Source organism: Heptranchias perlo, chromosome 7 (genome assembly GCF_035084215.1).
Source record: "Heptranchias perlo isolate sHepPer1 chromosome 7, sHepPer1.hap1, whole genome shotgun sequence".
NCBI lineage: Eukaryota > Metazoa > Chordata > Chondrichthyes > Hexanchiformes > Hexanchidae > Heptranchias > Heptranchias perlo.
Window position 1 is genome coordinate 36840324 of NC_090331.1, and position 20325 is coordinate 36860648.

General features: G+C 42.9%; 1 protein-coding gene across 1 annotated transcript in view; it reads left to right on the forward strand.

Annotated features, from left to right (window-relative positions):
- Positions 1–20325, forward strand: part of slc12a8 (solute carrier family 12 member 8) — a 101684-nt gene that overhangs the window by 67632 nt on the left and 13727 nt on the right. Inside the window, exons 9-11 of the mRNA XM_067986772.1 lie at positions 6615–7281; positions 13203–13300; positions 18099–18216. Coding sequence (XP_067842873.1) covers positions 6615–7281; positions 13203–13300; positions 18099–18216 — 883 coding nt within the window. The remainder of the gene's footprint in view (positions 1–6614; positions 7282–13202; positions 13301–18098; positions 18217–20325) is intronic.

The following is a 20325-nucleotide window of genomic DNA, read 5'->3' on the forward strand; positions in this document are numbered from 1 at the left end:
GAAGGCTACTTGACGGTACAGACCCTCACCCTCTTGTCCTACCTGTCATCCATGCACATGTACACTTCCAGCAGGGAAACTGAATAACAATCAGAGCTGGAGCCCTATCATACTTTTCTCTCCCCAATCCTGGGGGACTGAGGCCCGTTGTAGTGCTCAACCATCGCCCCGGCTGAGATCAACTAATTTGCCTCAGATTGAATTGAACCTGGGATTTTCCTGATCACTAAGACATCGGGAGAATCTATTCTCCTCTAATGATTGGTTGCAAAAGTCTGGGAACAGGTCAACAAACGTCCTCCTGGTGTGGAATCATGCAAGATGCAGAGGAAATCAAAGGGAGAAAACATAAGGCAATAATAATAGTTCAACTAGCAAACTAACATTTAATACGTGACCAAGTTTTTTTAGTATGTGACAATCAGATATCCATAGTAACTACAATTCCAATTTCAGTTGAAGTGTCCAAAAGGCCCGTTAAATGTAAAATAACTCATTTGTCTGGAGGAAAATATACTATTCTCCTTCATCATGTCTTAAATACAACAAATTAGAGCTTCCAATGCATTAAAGAGTCTTTATCTTTGGAGAGACTAGAGAAGCTGGGGTTGTTCTCCTTGGGGCAGAGAAGGTTCAAGGGGGGATTTAATCGTGGTGTTCAAAATCATGAATGGTTTTGATAGATTAAATAAGGAGAAACTGTTTCCAGTGGCAGAAGGAGTGTTTGCCAGAGGACACAGATTTAAGGTAATTGGCAAAAGAACCAGAGGCAAGATGAGGAGAATATTTTTTACGCAGCGAGTTATGATGATCTGGAATGCACTGCCTGAAAGGGTGGTGGAAGCAGATTCAATATTAACTTTCCAAAAGTAATTGAATAAACACTTGAAGGGGAAAACATTTCAGGGCTATGGTGAAAGGGGAGTGGGACTAATTGGATAGCTCTTTCAAAGAGCTGGCACAGACACGATGGGCCAAATGGCCTCCTTCTGTGCTGTATCATCCTATGATTCAATGATATCCAGGCATGGTAATCAGAACAAATCAGCAGTATGGATCAGATGATTTTAACATGTCTGTTTGTATTCTTGCAATTCAAATCACCCATGTTGACATCATTTTAAATCAAAATATCTTTTAGAAGTAATTTGAATGATAGTTATAAATATTGGAAATGTTTTAATGCAGCATTGGGAAGATATTTTGCACAAAAGTTGAAGTTTGGAAGAAGATAATTCTTTAAATAAGGTGGTTACATCGATTTTTGGTTATGTAAATTTGTGGTGTGTAGGCTGATGGTAAGGGTTGATGTTAAATAATTCCTGGTACTGCCAGAAAAATAAATATAGCCTATTGTCTCTACAAATTTCTGGAAATATAGTAATAGGGTGTGAATCTTAACCAATATGACTAAGGCATTTATAAGTTCAAAACCATTATATAAACAACTGTGGATTTAAAATTAAAGCTTCAACTGAATCATAGAATCGTGGACAGTTGACAGCACAGCAGCAGCAGAATTGTATTCCAGCACAATCTGTAACCTCATGGCCCGGCATATTCCTCACTCTACCATTACCAACAAGCCAGGGGATCAACCCTGGTTCAATGAGGAGTGTAGAAGAGCATGCCAGGAGCAGCACCAGGCGTACCTGAAAATGAGGTGCCAACCTGGTGAAGCTACAACTCAGGACTACATGCATGCTAAACAGCGGAAGCAACATGCTATAGGCAGAGCTAAGCGATTCCACAACCAACGGATCAGATCAAAGCTCTGCAGTCCTGACACATCCAGTCGTGAATGGTGGTGGACAATTAAACAACTAACGGGAGGAGGAGGCTCTGCAAACATCCCCATTCTCAATGATGGCGGAGTCCAGCACATGAGTGCAAAAGACAAGGCTGAAGCGTTTGCAACCATCTTCAGCCAGAAGTGCCGAGTGGATAATCCATCTCAGCCTCCTCCCGATATCCCCACCATCACGGAAGCCAGTCTTCGGCCAATTCGATTCACTCCACGTGATATCAAGAAACGGCTGAGTGCACTGGATACAGCAAAGGCTATGGGCCCCGACAACATCCCAGCTGTAGTGCTGAAGACTTGTGCTCCAGAACTAGCTGCGCCTCTAGCCAAGCTGTTCCAGTACAGCTACAACACTGGCATCCACCCGACAATGTGGAAAATTGCCCAGGTATGTCCTGTCCACAAAAAGCAGGACAAATCCAATCCGGCCAATTACCGCCCCATCAGTCTACTCTCAATCATCAGCAAAGTGATGGAAGGTGTCGTCGACAGTGCTATCAAGCGGCACTTACTCACCAATAACCTGCTCACCGACGCTCAGTTTGGGTTCCGCCAGGACCACTCGGCTCCAGACCTCATTACAGCCTTGGTCCAAACATGGACAAAAGAGCTGAATTCCAGAGGTGAGGTGAGAGTGACTGCCCTTGACATCAAGGCAGCATTTGACCGAGTGTGGCACCAAGGAGCCCGAGTAAAATTGAAGTCAATGGGAATCAGGGGGAAAACTCTCCAGTGGCTGGAATCATACCTAGCACAAAGGAAGATGGTAGTGGTTGTTGGAGGCCAATCATCTCAGCCCCAGGGCATTGCTGCAGGAGTTCCTCAGGGCAGTGTCCTAGGCCCAACCATCTTCAGCTGCTTCATCAATGACCTTCCCTCCATCATAAGGTCAGAAATGGGGATGTTCGCTGATGACTGCACAGTGTTCAGTTCCATTCGCAACCCCTCAGATAATGAAGCAGTCTGAGCCTGCATGCAGCAAGACCTGGACAACATCCAGGCTTGGGCTCATAAGTGGCAAGTAACATTCGCGCCAGATAAGTGCCAGGCAATGACCATCTCCAACAAGAGAGAGTCCAAACACCTCCCCTTGACATTCAACGGCATTACCATCGCCGAATCCCCCACCATCAACATCCTGGGGGTCACCATTGACCAGAAACTTAACTGGACCAGCCATATAAATACTGTGGCTACGAGAGCAGGTCAGAGGCTGGGTATTCTGCGGCGAGTGACTCACCTCCTGACTCCCCAAAGCCTTTCCACCATCTACAAGGCACAAGTCAGGAGTGTGATGGAATACTCTCCACTTGCCTGGATGAGTGCAGCTCCAACAACACTCAAGAAGCTCGACACCATCCAAGATAAAGCAGCCCGCTTGATTGGCACCCCATCCACCACCCTAAACATTCACTCCCTTCACCACCGGCGCACTGTGGCTGCAGTGTGCACCATCCACAGGATGCACTGCAGCAACTCGCCAAGGCTTCTTCGACAGCACCTCCCAAACCCGCGACCTCTACTACCTAGAATGACAAGGGCAGCAGGCGCATGGGAACAACACCACCTGCACGTTCCCCTCCAAGTCACACACCATCCCGACTTGGAAATATATCGCCGTTCCTTCATTGTCGCTGGGTCAAAATCCTGGAACTCCCTTCCTAACAGCACTGTGGGAGAACCGTCACCACACGGACTGCAGCGGTTCAAGAAGGCGGCTCACCACCACCTTCTCGAGGGCAATTAGGGATGGGCAATAAATGCCGGCCTTGCCAGCGACGCCCACATCCCGTGAACGAATAAAAAAAAAGGAGGAGGACATTTGGCCCATTGAGTCCGTTCCAGCTCTATACAACAACAATCCAGCTGGTCCCACTCCCCCGCCCTATCCCTGTAGCCCTGTAAATTTTTTACTTTCAAGTACTTATCCAGTTCCCTTTTGAAGGCCATGATTGAATCTGCCTCCACCACCCCCTCTGGCAGTGCATTCTAGATCCTAACCACTCGCTGTGTAAAAAAGTTTTTCCTCATGTCAATTTTGGTTCTTTTGCCAATCACCTTAAATCTATGTCCTCTGGTTCTTGACCCTTCTGCCAATGGGAACAGTTTCTCTCCATCTACTCTGTCTAGACCCTTCATGATTTTGAATACCTCTATCAAATCTCCTCTCAAATTTCTCTGTTCCAAGCAGAACAAGCCCAGCTCCTCCAGTCTATCCACATAACTAAAGTCCCTCATCCCTGGAATCATTCCAGTAAATCTCTTCTGCAATCTCTCGAAGGCCTTCACATCTTTCCTAAAGTGCGGTGCCCAGAACTGGACACAATACTCCAGTTGTGGCCGAACCAGTGTTTTATAAAGGTTCATCATGACTTCCTTGCTTTTGTACTTTATGCCTCTATTTTTAAAGCCCAGGATCCCATATACTTTTTTAACCGCTTTCTCAACTTGCCCTGCCACCTTCACCGATTTGTGTACATGTACTCTTAGATCTCTTTGTTCCTTTACCCCTTTTAGAATTGTGCTCTCTAGTTTATATTGCCTCTCCTCATTCTTCCTACCAAAACGTATCAACTCGCATTTTTCTGCGTTAAATTTCATCTGGCACATGTCCACCCATGCCACCAGCCTGTCTATATCCTCTTGAAGTCTATCACTATCCTCCTCACTGTTTACTACACTTCCAAGTTTTGTGTCATCTGCAAATTTGGAAATTGTGCCCTGTACACCCAAGTCCAAGTCATTAATATATATCAAGAAGGCTGATCTTACCTGGAAATGACCTGGTTGAATCTCAATTCATTATAACGCAATGTAATTTGCCTTTGTAACTAATACAGTAAAACATGCTAATGTTTATTATTTAAATCTCTTGACATATGAATCATAATTATTGATCTACTTCTACTTAGTCTGCAGAAACCATTAGTATTTAGGTCAGGATCATCATAAAAGGAACTAATTAACTAAAATCAAATATCTATCCTTGGACATTCAGAATCGAGGCTCTGTATAGTTCATTTAATGAAGAGTCTAAGATGATGATCCCATAATTTCATGGTTAATGACATTGGGTATTTGTTAATCACCCAATAAGCATCAACTGTGCCCCAGCAGGACTAATTTCTTTCCAGGTTTAAAAGTTACAATTCGATAAATCTGAGTCTGTATAATTCAACATTAAATGGTAAAGCTGCATGTTGATGCACTTTTAAAATTTTAAACGATAGTTCCTTCCAAACACTGAGATTACAGTGAAAATAATTGCAATGAAGTGATTTTCTTTAGAAAGACACCACCCTCGTTACACTGCTGTCGGTTCCAATGCACTTTTTAAATTTCCAAATGTATGACTCCTAAATTTATTTGACATTGGTAGTCATAAAATCACACATTAGGATTGTTCACTCTATTTTAGCAGTCACTTCTCATCTCAGTGTTTTAAGAACAGTGGGATGAATACCCTGACAAGAATATTCATCAAGGGCACCTTTTGTAAACCCTCGTCAAAGATCTTGGCTCGCCGAACTGTCTTACAGTAACCAGGTCAAATTATATTAGCATTTACACTGCCAACCTCCCATCAGGATCCGCACAACCTACTGAATGAATGAACGAACCCTTTCTTGCCAATTATCAAAGAAGTCGTCAGACAACAAAGTCATGAACTAGCAATTGCTTATTAATCTTAGAATTATAGTTAGCACCACTGAAACATGAGTATGTAAATAGTTAGTGGACACGGTTACTTAACAAAATAAATAAATGGTTTCAAAGGCAGTTCAGTTATGTCGCAGTAATTCAACATTAAGTACCGTACTGTATACTGTTTTGGTCTCCTTACCTAAGGAATGATATACTTGCCTTAGAGGGGGTGCAACGAAGATTCACTTGATTGGTTCCTGGGATGAAAGGGTTGTCCTGTGAGGAGAGATTGAGTAGAGTGGGCCTATATTCTCTGGTGTTTCGAGGAATGAGAGGTGATCTCATTAAAACATATAAGATTCTGAGAGGACTTGACAGGGTAGATGCTGAGAGGCTGTTTCCCCTGGCTGGAGAGTCTAGAACTAGGGGACTTGGCCTCAGGATAAGGGGTTGGCCATTTAGGACTGAGATAAGGAATTCCTTCACTCAGAGGGTTGTGAATCTTTGGAATTCTCTACCCTAGAGGGCTGTGGATGCTCAGTGGTTGAATATATTCAAGACAGAGATCGGTAGATTTTTGGACTCTAGGGGAATCAAGGCATATGGGGATTGGGCGGGAAAGTGGAGTTGAGGTCAAAGATCAGCCATGATCTTATTGAATGGCGCAGCAGGCTCGAGGGGCCGAATAGCTTGTTCCTGTTCCTATTTCTTACGTTCAATAACTGCATGCTAATTAAAAATTTACTGTTGAGATCAGTGGCTGAGATTGATAAAAATTGGTGAGAATATTTTGGGATTACACTCCTTAGATAGCTGAAAGGTTAACAGTTCCTATGCTCATTTGTCTGTTGAATAGATTAAAGTCTATATGATTATAGTTAGTAATGTTTCCAGAACTTACACAACCTGTCCTTATTAACTGGCGTGGATGAACTAGTTGTTTTGCCTTCCTGTGGGAGGGTGGTATTACCCTTCTGAGATGTCAGAATGATAAACCTCCATCTTTAGAGGTGTTCTCCATACTTTCTTATTTTTAAAAGTGTTAATCAATATAACCTTAACTGCTGTATGTTATTCTTGGTGTCTTTTCACATGATAAGTATGAAGTGCTGCTTTCCTTGTTATGTACAAAACTAATTCTGTCATTATACATTTTTCTTCTCAGAAAGGGCCAAACAAAACCCCAGTGGCTGCAATATGTCTTGTGGGACTTGTGACTATGGCATTTATCTTCGTTGGGCAAGTGAACGTTCTTGCCCCAATAGTCACCATAAACTTTATGTTGACATACAGTGTTGTAGATTACTCCTACTTCTCAGTTTGTATGAGCTATGATATTCAGCAGAGTGAAAAAAACAGGAGTAAAGAAAATGCTAGAACTTCTAAATCTTCACAACTGCTGAATTTAGATGACCCACTTAAATATGGGACTGATGGCCCAATTAAAGGCAGAACAAATGGTTCTTTGCTTGAGTTCACCAAGGACATGAACCAGATCTTTCAAACAATGCCTCATGACAGGGAAGAAGAGGTGAAAAAAAATAAGAAAAAAGGAAAAAAGGTGAAAAAACCCGCAAAGCAGACACTGCAGGACAGTTTTATGTTGAATCTTGACAACTCAAATACAAAGTTTAAAGAGGACATCAGTCAGGTCTCAGAGACTGGGCTTGCAGGTGATCTGTTAGAACAGGATGTAGGAGTCCATCAGCACCTTGAAAATCCTTTTGTACCTCAATCTGTGGAAGCCCATCACAATGATGACAACGGAATAATTGAATCTACAGAACACCAGTTTACAGACACGGAGGATTCAACAGAAGCAAGAGGATATGGTAATTGTTATTGGAGTAGTTGATCTTTCAGTTTTTCTTGTGTTCTGAATAACCTCTGCCTTCTCTTGGTTCAGATCAATTAAAGCTTCTCTAATGGCTGCATCAATGAATGATTGATTTTAGTCATCTAGCTGCTGCCCAAAGTAAGGTTGTGGACAGAGGTTATTACACATGGCTCCAGTGAATTTTTGTTTGTAGAAGTCAAATATGCTACAAGATGGAAAAGAAAAAACTTACATTTATGTAGCACCTTATATCCTCAGGACCTCTCAAAGCACTTAGGAACATAGGAACAGGAGTAGGCCATTCAGCCCCTCGTGCCTGCTCCGCCATTTGATAAGATCATGGCTGATCTGTGATCTAACTCCATATACATGCCTTTGGCCCATATCCCTTAACAGTCAATTACTTTTTGAATGCAGTCACTCTTGTATGTAGGCAAATATGGCAGCTAGTTTACAAAGCAAGGTCCTATGAGCATCAAGTAAGATAAATGATCAGTTAATCTCTTTTGGTAGTGCTGGTTGGAGGAGGAATGTTGGAGCTTCAGTTGCTTAAAGTCAAACTGAGCCATATGGTCCAGAAAATGCCAGGTTTGTGGGATCTCTGGTTTGTGCCGTGTTAACTGATTTCAGCCAGTGTGGTGGTAGGAGTGTCACAGTTGGCTTCAATGCCCCTGGGGTAGGGGGAGAGAAAGTGGGCTGGGGTTCCGACTCCTGATTACTATACAGTGACTCCAGTGATGTGTGGATGTCAGGTAAGGATAGCATCAGCTGTAATGCCCCCATAGTTAAATAGCTTGCTCACACTATTGTCTAGGCTCACACATGAGGAATAACCAATTGGGTGATATAACGAAGGTCAGCTTAACAAAAGTCAGCTTGCACTCGCAGAAGCTTACCAAGTACAAGAGACTCTGCTTTCAGGAGAGAAAATTGGAGGAGGGTGGGAAATTTCTTCACTTAGAGGGTTGTGAATCTTTGGAATTCTCACCCCAAAGGGCTGTGGATGCTGAGTCGTTGAGTATATTCAAGACTGAGATCGATAGATTTTTGAACACTAAGGGAATCAAGGGATAATGGGGATAGGGCGGGAAAGTGGAGTTGAGGTAAAAGATCAGCCATGATCTTATTGAACGGCGGAGCAGGCTCGAGTGGCCGAATGGCCTACTCCTGTTCCGATCTCTTCCGTTCTTCAATTTTAAATTGAGATTTTGCCCCACTTTCTTAAATTTCTGCCACATTCCATGCAGCATTTTCAAGAATAAAAGGTGGGCAGGTGATTTGCTCCTAGATCTCTGTTAAAGCTGCTCTTATGCCAGCTACCAAGCAGTGCATGAGTTGACATATTTTTGATATTTCTGTCTCCCTTCCTAGGTTGAACCCTTTGCTTCACACTTTCCTCTGACAAACCAATTCTTTTTTTATTCGTTTAAGGGATGTGGGCGTCGCTGGCGAGGCCGGCATTTATTGCTCATCCATAATCGCCCTTGAGAAGGTGGTGGTGAGCCGCCTTCTTGAACCGCTGCAGTCCATGTGGTGAAGGTTCTCCCACAGTGCAGTTAGGGAGGGAATTCCAGGATTTTGACCCATCGACGATGAAGGAACGCCGATATATTTCCAATTCGGGAAGGTGTGTGACTTGGAGGGGAACATGTAGTTGGTGGTGTTCCCATGTGCCTGCTGCCCTTGTCCATCTAGGTGGTAGAGGTCGCGGGTTTGGGAGGTGCTGTCGAAGAAGCCTTGGCGAGTCGCTGCAGTGCATCCTGTGGATGGTAAACACTGCAGCCACAGTGCGTGGTGGTGAAGGGAGTGAATGTTTAGGGTGGTGGATGGGGTGCCAATCAAGCGGGCTGCTTTGTCCTGGATGGTGTCAAGCTTCTTGAGTGTTGTTGGAGCTGCAATCATCCAGGCAAGTGGAAAGTATTCCATTACATTCCTGACTTGTGCCTTGTAGATGGTGGAAAGGCTTTGGGGAGTCAGGAGCTGAGTTACTCGCCACAGAATACCCAGCCTCTGACCTGCTTTTGTAGCCACTGTATTTATATGGCTGGTCTGGTTAAGTTTCTGGTCACTGGTGACCCACAGGATGTTGATGGTGGGGGTTTCGGCAATGGTAATGCCTTTGAATGTCAAGGGGAGGTGGTTAGACTCTCTCTTATTGGAGATGGTCATTGCCTGGCACATGTTTGGCGCGAATGTTACTTGCCACTTATGAGCCCAAGCCTGGTTGTTGTCCAGGTCTTGCTGCATGCGGGCTTGGACTGCTTCATTATCTGAGGGGTTGCGAATGGAACTGAACACTGTGCAATCATTAGCGATCATCCCCATTTCTGACCTTATGATGGAGGGAAAGTAATTGATGAAGTAGCTGAAGATGGTTGGGCCTAGGACACTGCCCTGAGGAACTCCTGCAGCAATGTGCTGGGGCTGAGATGATTGGCCTCCAACAACCACTACCATCTTCCTTTGTGCTAGGTATGACTCCAGCCACTGGAGAGTTTTCCCCCTGATTCCCATTGACTTCAATTTTACTAGGGCTCCTTGGTGCCACACTCGGTCAAATGCTGCCTTGATGTTGAGGGCAGTCACTCTCATCTCACCTCTGGAATTCAGCTCTTCGTCCATGTTTGGACCAAGGCTGTAATGAGGTCTGGAGCCGAGTGGTCCTGGCGGAACCCAAACTGAGCATCGGTTATTGGTGAGTAAGTGCCGCTTGATAGCACTGTCGACGACACCTTCCATCACTTTGCTGATGATTGAGAGTAGACTTATGGGGCGGTAATTGGCTGGATTGGATTTGTCCTGCTTTTTGTGGACAGGACGTACATGCGCAATTTTCCACATTGTCGGATAGATGCCAGTGTTGTAGCTGTACTGGAACATTTTGGCTAGAGGTCCGGCTAGTTCTGGAGCACAAGTCTTCAACAGTGCAGCCGGGATGTTGTCAGGGCCCATAGCCTTTGCTGTATTCTGTGCACTCAGCCGTTTCTTGATATCATATGGAGTGAATCGAATTGGCTGAAGACTGGCTTCTGTGATGGTGGGGATATCGGGAGGAGGCCGAGATGGATCATCCACTCGGCACTTCTGGCTGAAGATGGTTGCAAATGCTTCAGTCTTGTCTTTTGCACTCACATGCTGGACTCCGCCATCATTGAGGATGGGGTTGTTTACAGAGTCGTCTTCTCCTGTTAGTTGTTTAATTGTCCACCACCATTCACGACTGGATGTGGCAGGACTGCAGAGCTTTGATCTGATCTGTTGGTTGTGGAATCGCTTAGCTCTGTCTATTGCATGTTGCTTCCGCTGTTTAGCATGCATGTAGTCCTGAGTTGTAGCTTCACCAGGTTGGCACCTCATTTTGAGGTATGCCTGGTGCTGCTCCTGGCATGCTCTTCTATACTCCTCATTGAAGCAGGGTTGCTCCCATGGCTTGTTGGTAATGGTAGAGTGAGGAATATGCCAGGCCATGAGGTTACAGATTGTGCTGGAATACAATTCTACTGCTGCTGATGGCCCACAGCGCCTCATGGATCCCAGTTTTGAGCTGCTAGATCTGTTCTGTATCCATCCCATTTAGCATGGTGATAGTGCCACACAACATGTTGGATGGTGTCCTCAGTGTGAAGACGGGACTTCGTCTCCACGAGGACTATACGGTGGTCACTCCCAATACTGTCATGAACAGATGCATCTGCGACAGGTAGATTGGTGAGGACGAGGTCAAGTAGGTTTTTCCCTCGTGTTGTTTCACTGACCAACTGCCGCAGGCCCAGTCTGGCAGCTATTTCCTTCAGGACTCGGCCAGCTCGGTCAGTAGTGGTGCTACCGAGCCACTCTTGGTGATGGACATTGACATTCGAAGTTCATCTGAAGAGTCATGGATATAAATCCGTGTCCCACTACTACTGGGACCATTGGGATACCCCCTAAGTGTCCTTTTTTTAAATTTGGTTTTGAATTTATGTTAGAATACTTGTGGTGAATAGTGGTCAGTTTGGTTCAGTTTATTCCATTGCTAAGGAGATTAATGACTCTTCCTTTCCATCTAGTGAACTATACTAAATCCTCTTGTAGACTTCCAGTGGTTACTAATAAATACAATATATAATCAACACTTTCGTAAAAACTTCTCTTCTCCTTCCCATTCCTAGACTGAGCAACTCAGTGCATTGAGTATGCAGCAGGTGACTGATTAATCAAATTCAGTTTCTGTGCATTGAGACCTAGGTCATTATCCTCCAGTAGTTATAGCTTAATATTGTAAACAATTTTACAACACCAAGTTATAGTCCAGCAATTTTATTTTAAATTCACAAGCTTTCGGAGGCTACCTCCTTCCTCAGGTGAACGATGTGGAAATTCGTTGTGGAACGATGTGGAAATTCGAGCTTAATATTGAGTTGGGGTTCTCAAGATTCACAATGCAATGGAATCCAGTCCTAGTGATGATTCAGACAGTATCCCAAATGATCACTTTAACCTATGCAGAATTGCCTTTCTCCTCTGTCCTCCCCTCCCCTAACCTTAGTTGCTTTGCCATGAAAACCCATGCCTTTGTCACCAATAGACTTTATTATTCCAATGCTTCATCCACTTCCATAAACTCCAATATGTGTAAAATGTAACTGTCCTTATCCAGTCCCATACTAAGATCCATCTGTCTATCATTCCTGACATTGTGGACTACATTGGCTCCCTGTCCCCAGTGTAATAAATTAAAAATCCTGTCGTCATTCTCATCTACCTCTGCAATCTCTGTAACCTCATGATTACTTTCCTTGTCATATCCACTGGTCTTCAGACTCTGGCTTCCTGTGCATCAATACTCCCTTTTCCCAACCGCTGGTGACAGAGCTTTCAGCCACCCAGGTCCTGCTCTCTGGAACTTCTTTTTAAAAAAAACCCTTTTCACCCATGCCTTCAATCACCCCTCCTAAACTTTCTTCCCAGCTCTGTTCCTTTTACTACGATTCTGTAAAATGCCTTTAGACAATTTAAGTGTTAAAGGCGTTATAATAAATGTAAGTTGTGGTTGATAATGATCAGTAGAGCAGAAGGTGACTTCCTGATGTGTTGTTTCATGGTTCACATTTCATTTCATGGTGTACCCAACTCCAGTTTGGAAGGTATCTGAAAATTTCAAGCAGTTTTGAACCAGTTGAATCCGCTCTCATAATGTTTCTTTGTCACTTGGCATTAGCCTTAGTGATGGGGCCATTTTTGATTTGGGCACTGAATCACAGAAGTGGAAGATTGGCAGCATAGCATCAAGAGGTAACAGAAGCCATTCAGAATGCACTATGGTCACTCAGGGTCGATAACGCACTCCTCGCTGCTCGGGCTTGTTACAGTGTTTCTCAGCTTGGCGCTGTTTATGTGTAGAGCTACTGTGGAAAATGATCTGACACTAAGAGCTCACTGACAGGCTGGTGCAGAGTATGGGGGAACTGCTGCTTTATAGTTCCAGTTGTCATTAATGACAGAATTATTAGATAAAGAGATACAGAACTAATAGGGACCCTAGTGCAAACTGAACAATGCAACTGACCTGTACTGATCAGCACAAATGGTTAAAAAAAAGAAAATACTTCAATGCAGTTATATTTTGGAAATCATGTTTATATGACAATAAAAATTAAGTTTCCTGATTTTTATTAACTGGTTGACAATCCTGACACCTGTTTCTCATTGAAAATGAAAATGATAATGTTATAGCTTTTGTCTATTCCTGTAATTGAAAAAGGAAGAACTATTTATTTTACAGTGGGTAAATGAAAATATTATGCTTTATTATACTGAAGGTTATACATGCAGTTAAATTGAATTACTAATGTTAGAGACTAACTACAGATGCTGCATATCAGTAATTACGACCTTGTAAAATATTATCTTTATATTGTTACTCCCCATCTGCAGGTTCCATTGAAAGGCAAAAGTCTCAGGAAGCAGAAATTTACACAATGCCAAGGTCATTTTATTCCAAACTCTGCAACCGCTGGCTTTCATTTATTGGTGTAAGTAATTGATAGAAACTGTTCTATGGTGCAGTACAACAGCACTTATGTAACATTGTTAACAAACGGTTTATATGCAAATTTCACTTTTATGGAAGGCACATTTGCCTGTTTATATCAAGCGTATTTATCACCCCGCAAAATCTCAAAAGCATGTCGGCTACCTTCTTGTTGAATGTTGGAGCTGTGTTTCTGTTGAATGTTCTTTTTATACATTCCAAAGTTAGCTATTTTAATGCCCATCCTTGTCCATAGATTTTGAACAAGCTGGTGCTCTTAGATTTTAATTTGTTAGGTAGATTAATGGCTAACTTTAACCTTTATTTTACTTCTGCAAGATTGTTCACAGGGTCAAATCTTTCAAAATCTTTTTATGAACCTTTTTTGAAAAATATGTATAATTGTCTTTGGTGGTTCAATGGCTTAGCCAGCACACTACCCTTTTCACCTTAGGGACCTCAGTTTGAATCCAGCCCAGATTGGGATGAAAGTTTCCTAAATAGTATGCCTTTTGGTAGGCTCGCCTCAGGGTGTGAGTCATGACATAAAATTACTAATAGCTCTGCAGCAATTGTTAGTCACAAAGATGACTAATATAACAAATAGAAATATTATTCATGAATAGAAATACCATGATGGTTCAGTGAGGGATGCTGTTCTAGCGTTCTGGTAAAACTGCATGATGAAGGTGCCTTGTTGGGGTCAAACAAGGGGAGGTTTAGCTTATGGGGGAAATTTTACAAGTCTGCGCTATTGGCGAGGAGCCTCACCTGCTGGGAGTGCATGTCGAAAATTCGGGTGTGCACTGCCTACAATTTTCAACTATTCATTTTAATGGGGAGTTGCAAAATATCAGATGGGTAGGCTTTTGCTGCAACTTTTCCAGTGCCAGTATGTCCTTCTTGTAACACGATGACCAGAACTGCACACAGTACTCCAGATAGGGATGAACCAATGCCATGTATAGACTTAGTATCGTATCCTGTGATTTGTGTTTTATTCCATGCGCTATACAACCCAAAATTCAATTTGACTTATTTACTTTGCCATTTTCCAGATCAACTTCCCAATCTATCTAGATCCCTCTTACCCCCTACCTTGGTGTTATTAGCACATTTTGACAGTTTTATCTCTGACCCCATCTCCAAACCATTGATTTGTATTGAATAGCAAAGGTCCCAGCGCTGATCCTTGGGGCACCCCATTAGACATATTCTGCCACTCTGCCATAGCTCCATGCTTGTCCATCTTCCATCTCCTTTGTAGCCAGATGCCAAACCATTCCAACAACTGCCTTGTATTCTATGCTTTTCTATCTTATGGATCAACCTCCCACGTGGTCCTGTATCAAAAGTTTTGCAGAAGTCTAGATAAACAATATCCAGCTAGTTTCCTTTATTCACAAACTCTGATAACTCCTCAAACAATTCCAGTAGGTTTGTCAAGCATGATCTTGCACTAATGACTTTCTACTTCCCCAGATGTTTCATGATGCACTTCTTCAGGATAGCCTCTAGCATTTTACCTATGAAAGATGTCAGGTTCACTAGCCTGTAATTTTCAGGACAATCTTTTTGTCCTTTTTTAAAGATAGGTGTTATGTTCCCTTTTCTCCAGCTGTTTGGTAGAAGTCCTGATATTAATGATTCTCTAAAGATCCCCATCTGAACATGACCAATTTTGCCAGCCATTTCCTTAAGTACCCCTTTGTACAGGTTGCCCAGGGCATTTTTCGGTGCCTTCAATGTTTCCATCACTTCCTTATCAATAATTACTATTATCCTTAAAATTTCCTCATAATTTCCTGGAAAAACAATCCTCATTTCCAAGGCAAAATCACTGACTTCTTGTGTCAACACAAAATTGTTCAAGATATGTGCCATTTCTCAGTTGCTCAATACCACACCCCATCAGTACCTTACAAAGGACCTACTGTTCCCTTGTCACTCTGTTACTCCAGATTCACTTATAAAAGCCTTTTATATTATTTGTATATTCCCTGCAATTCTAATTTCATTGACTATTTTTGCTTGCCTTCAACTTATCTCTATACTGCACTATTTAAGAAGGGTAAGAGAGATAAACTAAGAAATTATATGCCTCTTAGTCTAATGTCAGTTGTGGGGAAGTTACTAGAATCTGTTATTAGAGACAGAGTGACTGAGCATTTGGACAAATATGAGCTGATCAAGGAGAGTCGGAATGGATTTGTAAAGGGTAAATCATGTCTAATGAACCCACTTGAATTTTTTGAGGAGGTAACTAATGTGGTAGGTAGGGAATGTCTATGGATGTTATTTATATGGACTTCCAGAAGACATTCATCAAGGTTCCACATAAGAGACATAATAAAAATGAGAGTGCATGGAATTGATGGCAACATATTGGCTTGGATAGGGAATTGGTTAGGAGGTAGGACACAGAGAGGAGGGATAATGGCTATGTACTCAAATTGGCAGGATGTGACTAGTGGTGTCCCCCAGGAATCTGTACTGGGGCCACAGCTTTTCACTATATTTATAAATGACTTGGATGAAGGAATAGAGAGCCGTATATCTAAGTTTGATGATGACACTAAGTTAGGTGACACAATAAGTAGTGTAAATGGGAGCAGAAAGTTGCAAAGGAACATTGATAGACTAAATGAGTGGGCAAAACTGTGGCAGGTGGAGTTCAATGTAAGAAAGTGTGAGGGCATCCACTTTGGACCTAAGAAAGATAGATCAGTGTATTTTCTAAATGGCAAGAAGCTAGGAACTGTGGATGGGCAGAGAGTTAGAGTTCCAAGTACCAAAACTACTAAAAGCTAGTGGACAGGTACAAAAAATTATTTGAAAGGTTAATGGAATGTTGCCCTTTTTTGCAAGAGGGTTGGAATACAAAGGGTTGGAAGTTATATTACAGCTGTACAGAGATCTGGTAAGGCCCCATCCGGAGAGAACATCGGTGGTGGGGGGAGGAGTGTGGAGAGATTGTGGGTCGGGGTGGACTGGGCAGGGGGGATTGGGGTGCTGACGAGATCGGTTGGGCGTCTGATCGTTGGAGGGTGGTTCGATTGCCGGTGGGGGGTGGGGTGGGGCTGTGAGTGATGGTTCCGACCAATCGTGGGGATGTTAACAAGTTTGTTTGGTGGGCTGGGGGGAAGCACTCCTGCCCCTCCTGGCCCACAAACAGTGCCGGGAAGGCATTACCTGTTGGATCCAGACGTTCTCATCTCCCTTCAGCTGACGGGTTTCCTGAAGCCTGGGAAACCTGGCTAGCAGGAGTTAAACCTGAAACAAAGGTTAAAATTTGAGCCAAGCAGCCTCATTAAAATATTTAAATAACGGGCCCGCCTCTAGAGAGCAGGTTCGTCGCCCAACCCACCTCCGTTAAAACCGGAAGTGGGTGCGTTGGAGACGGGTTTCCCATTTTAAAATTTTTTACCTCCCCCCCACCCCCGACCCCCAGCCTGTCCTGGAAATTACACCCATTATGTCATGTACAAAGTCGATCAGAAATTTTTAGATTTATTTTGTATGTCTGCTGAACAAGTTCTGTTGGTATAATCCTTTCAAAGAAAATAATATAAAATTACTTGCATACCCAATTTCAGTGCTGGGTGTTAATTGAATATTGATCTTGTCATGTGCATTGTTATTGTTAACATTTAGAAGTGTTGCAACACAAAATCTAAACTAACTTGGTTAAATATAAAAAGGCGTATTCCCATCAATACCAGGAGGACTGTTTTTGTTGGGATTTGGCCTTGTTAAAGTGATTTTATTTATAAACTCTGTATTTATATACTTTCTCTGAAAATGCACTGCATTGAATATAAAAAAGATCAGTCTCATTTTTATTTGAATACAGCTTTTGCATATCTTCAATTCTTTTATAATTATTCCCAACAAAAAGCATTGCTTAATTGGCTCATCTGTTGCTATCGAGGATTAATTTGAACAAAAATTATAATCACGTGTTTAGTATCCACACATAATTTCAATATCCACAGAAATTTTTTTTATTCATTCGTGGGATGTGGGCGTCGCTGGCGAGGCTGGCATTTATTGCCCATCCCTAATTGCCCTTGAGAAGGTGGTGGTGGTGGTGAGCCACCTTCTTGAACCGCTGCAGTCCGTGTGGTGAAGGTTCTCCCACAGTGCTGTTAGGAAGGGAGTTCCAGGATTTTGACCCAGCGACGATGAAGGAACGGTGATATATTTCCAAGCCGGGATGGTGTGTGACTTGGAGGGGAACGTGCAGGTGGTGTTGTTCCCATGTACCTGCTGCCCTTGTCCTTCTAGGTGGTAGAGGTCGCGGGTTTGGGAGGTGCTGTCGAAGAAGCCTTGGCGAGTTGCTGCAGTGCATCCTGTGGATGCTACACACTGCAGCCACTGTGCGCCGGTGGTGAAGGGAGTGAATGTTTAGTGTGGTGGATGGGGTGCCAATCAAGCGGGCTGCTTTGTCCTGGATGGTGTCGAGCTTCTTGAGTGTTGTTGGAGCTGCACTCATCCAGGCAAGTGGAGAGTATTCCATCACACTCCTGACTTGTGCCTTGTAGATGGTGGAAAGGCTTTGTGGAGTCAGGAGGTGAGTCACTTGCCGCAGAATACCCAGCCTCTGACCTGCTCTTGTAGCCACAGTATTTATATGGCTGGTCCAGTTAAGTTTCTGGTCAATACTAGTGATGCCTCTGGAAATACCTCCAAGGAAAATTGTACAAGATATACCAAGATTGCTCTTTGAGTACAGAATTAGCCAAATTCAGCTTAAAACATAACATTTTCTTAACTGATTAATTTCTTTTTTTTCATAGGCAATGGTATCTATTGTAATCATGTTTGTGATTCACTGGATTTATGCCTTAATTAATATTGCTGTGGCATTGTTCACCTACTTTTACATTGGACAAATGAGTCCAGGACTCCCCCCTGGTGAGTATATTTAATAAATTGTATGCATTGTTTTGTAACATATTACAGGTTTGTTATTTTCTTATGTATATCTTCTTACTTTTTGTGTTTCTCATGGCATTATAACAAAAGCTAGGCTATGTTCTGAGTGTAATTGGGTCTGTTACACAACCAAAAATATGCTACAGTAAGTTAAAAAATTACATGATCAGAAGCAACGATGCAGATAGCCTTGCTCGTGTCAATATGCTTGGGGTTATTTTCCGACTTGGCACTCTCGGTGGAAAGCCTCACCTGCTGGGAACACGCATCAGAAATTTAGGCACGTGCTAATTTTAAATGGTTGGAAAATCATGTGCGGAATTTCCCATATGTGCTCCTTGCACACAAAGTTCCTCGCTAAAATTATCCTTCTATATGGAAAGTATCATAACATTTATTATGCCAAGTTGATGCATTTAACATAAAGTGTTATTATTTATTAATGAGGTTAAATGGCTAAGCTTATATCACCTTCATTTTCTTTACATTTTTTTCTTTGTTCCTCCTTTTATCACCAAATCAATTCAAGGTGACTTCAAATTAAGGTTTTATTTATTTTGTAGGATTTAGGGGGAGGATGTTGTTTTACCAAAATGTGCATGCAAAGAACAATTGTCATTGTTTCAGTCGATAAAACTGATTTAACTTCCAGAAAATAGAGGATTACGATCTACCACAAGTGTGTAATTGCTTGTTAAAACTATTAAACGGTTAGCTGCAACAGTTAGTTTATTGTGAAACATTCTAGTTAATTTTGGCCCATGAATAACTGCATTATAATCTCTTCAAATGCTCTTACCTTAAAGCGCATTAGAATCTGAGTCACATGTCCTGTTACATGATGGACCCTCCGTACCTGATCTCTGCCACAGTACCGACTACTGTTTAAAAGTGTTGAGTAGAGCAGATTTCCAATGGCACTGAAGTTATTAGGATACATTTTGTGAGGCCCCATTCTGCCACTGGGGTCTTCCATTCTGGGATGAAGGTTGTAAAATCAGATGCTGGACCTCATGTGCCTTATACTATCCACATCCAATTATGAGGTACAATTTGGGCTATTTCGAGGACGTTGCACTACCAGCAAATGCAGGCCTCTTACATAGTAAATGAACCATACCAAATTTCATAAGTTTGGGCAAGGCTCTGCCCATAGCACTAGGCTTGCCCATTAAAACTATGTGCACTGGGGCTGTAGCCAGTGAGGCCTGCTTAGTAGGCCTTCTTAAAGCTGCCATGTTGTAGTTTTGGCTGCATTAAAATGCTGGATTTTAACTACAAGCACTTGCAAAGTTGTATACTTTTCTGCATCATTTTTTTATGCTCCATAATGCTGACCTCCTGCATTATTCTATTTCTGACACTACTGCACTTGTATTTAAAGTGCTCCCCAACTGTGGTGGAAGGGGAGGTAGGTGCTGCAAGCCTGTTGGGACGGTCATGGCTGTGATCCTCTGGATGCAGGGGCCACAGATATCCCTGCAACAGCTGGAGCCACATGTCACAATGCTGCATCTGCCATCACCATCCCTCACTCAGGCACTTGCTCATTCCTTGGTGGAGTCAGGCTGCAGTGGGACGATGTGCAGTTACTTTGAGAGGAAGCTACCTCATTGCAACTTTCTGTAATCATGTCACTGGTGATAGGCAATGCAGGTGGAGGCCCTGTGGGCTACATGAGAACAATCCATAGGATTTCTCCAATGTTGATGAAGCCCACTGTTTCTAGATGATCTAATCTTTTCAATCTGACAGACAGACTCTCATAAGTCGGTGTCCAATGTCTCAATGGCAGTGGCTGTGAAAGAAAGTTGCTCTGACTTGCTGACTCACTGCTTTGGGACTCCCCTGTGGACGGCTATGAAGATGCCACTTGCTCCAGAGAACTCTGCATGTGAGAAAATCCTCCCGCATCAACGTCTGATGTGCTCTGCAACTTAGTCTTGGACAAGTGCTGCATGTTACTCATGGTGGACACCTTGCGCTCTTACATTAACTCTTGCTTGAAGGCATGTAAAAGAGAATGGATTCCTGAAAACTTTTTCCATATCTGTTTTCCGATCCACTGGCCCAGGGAGGCTGTGTTGA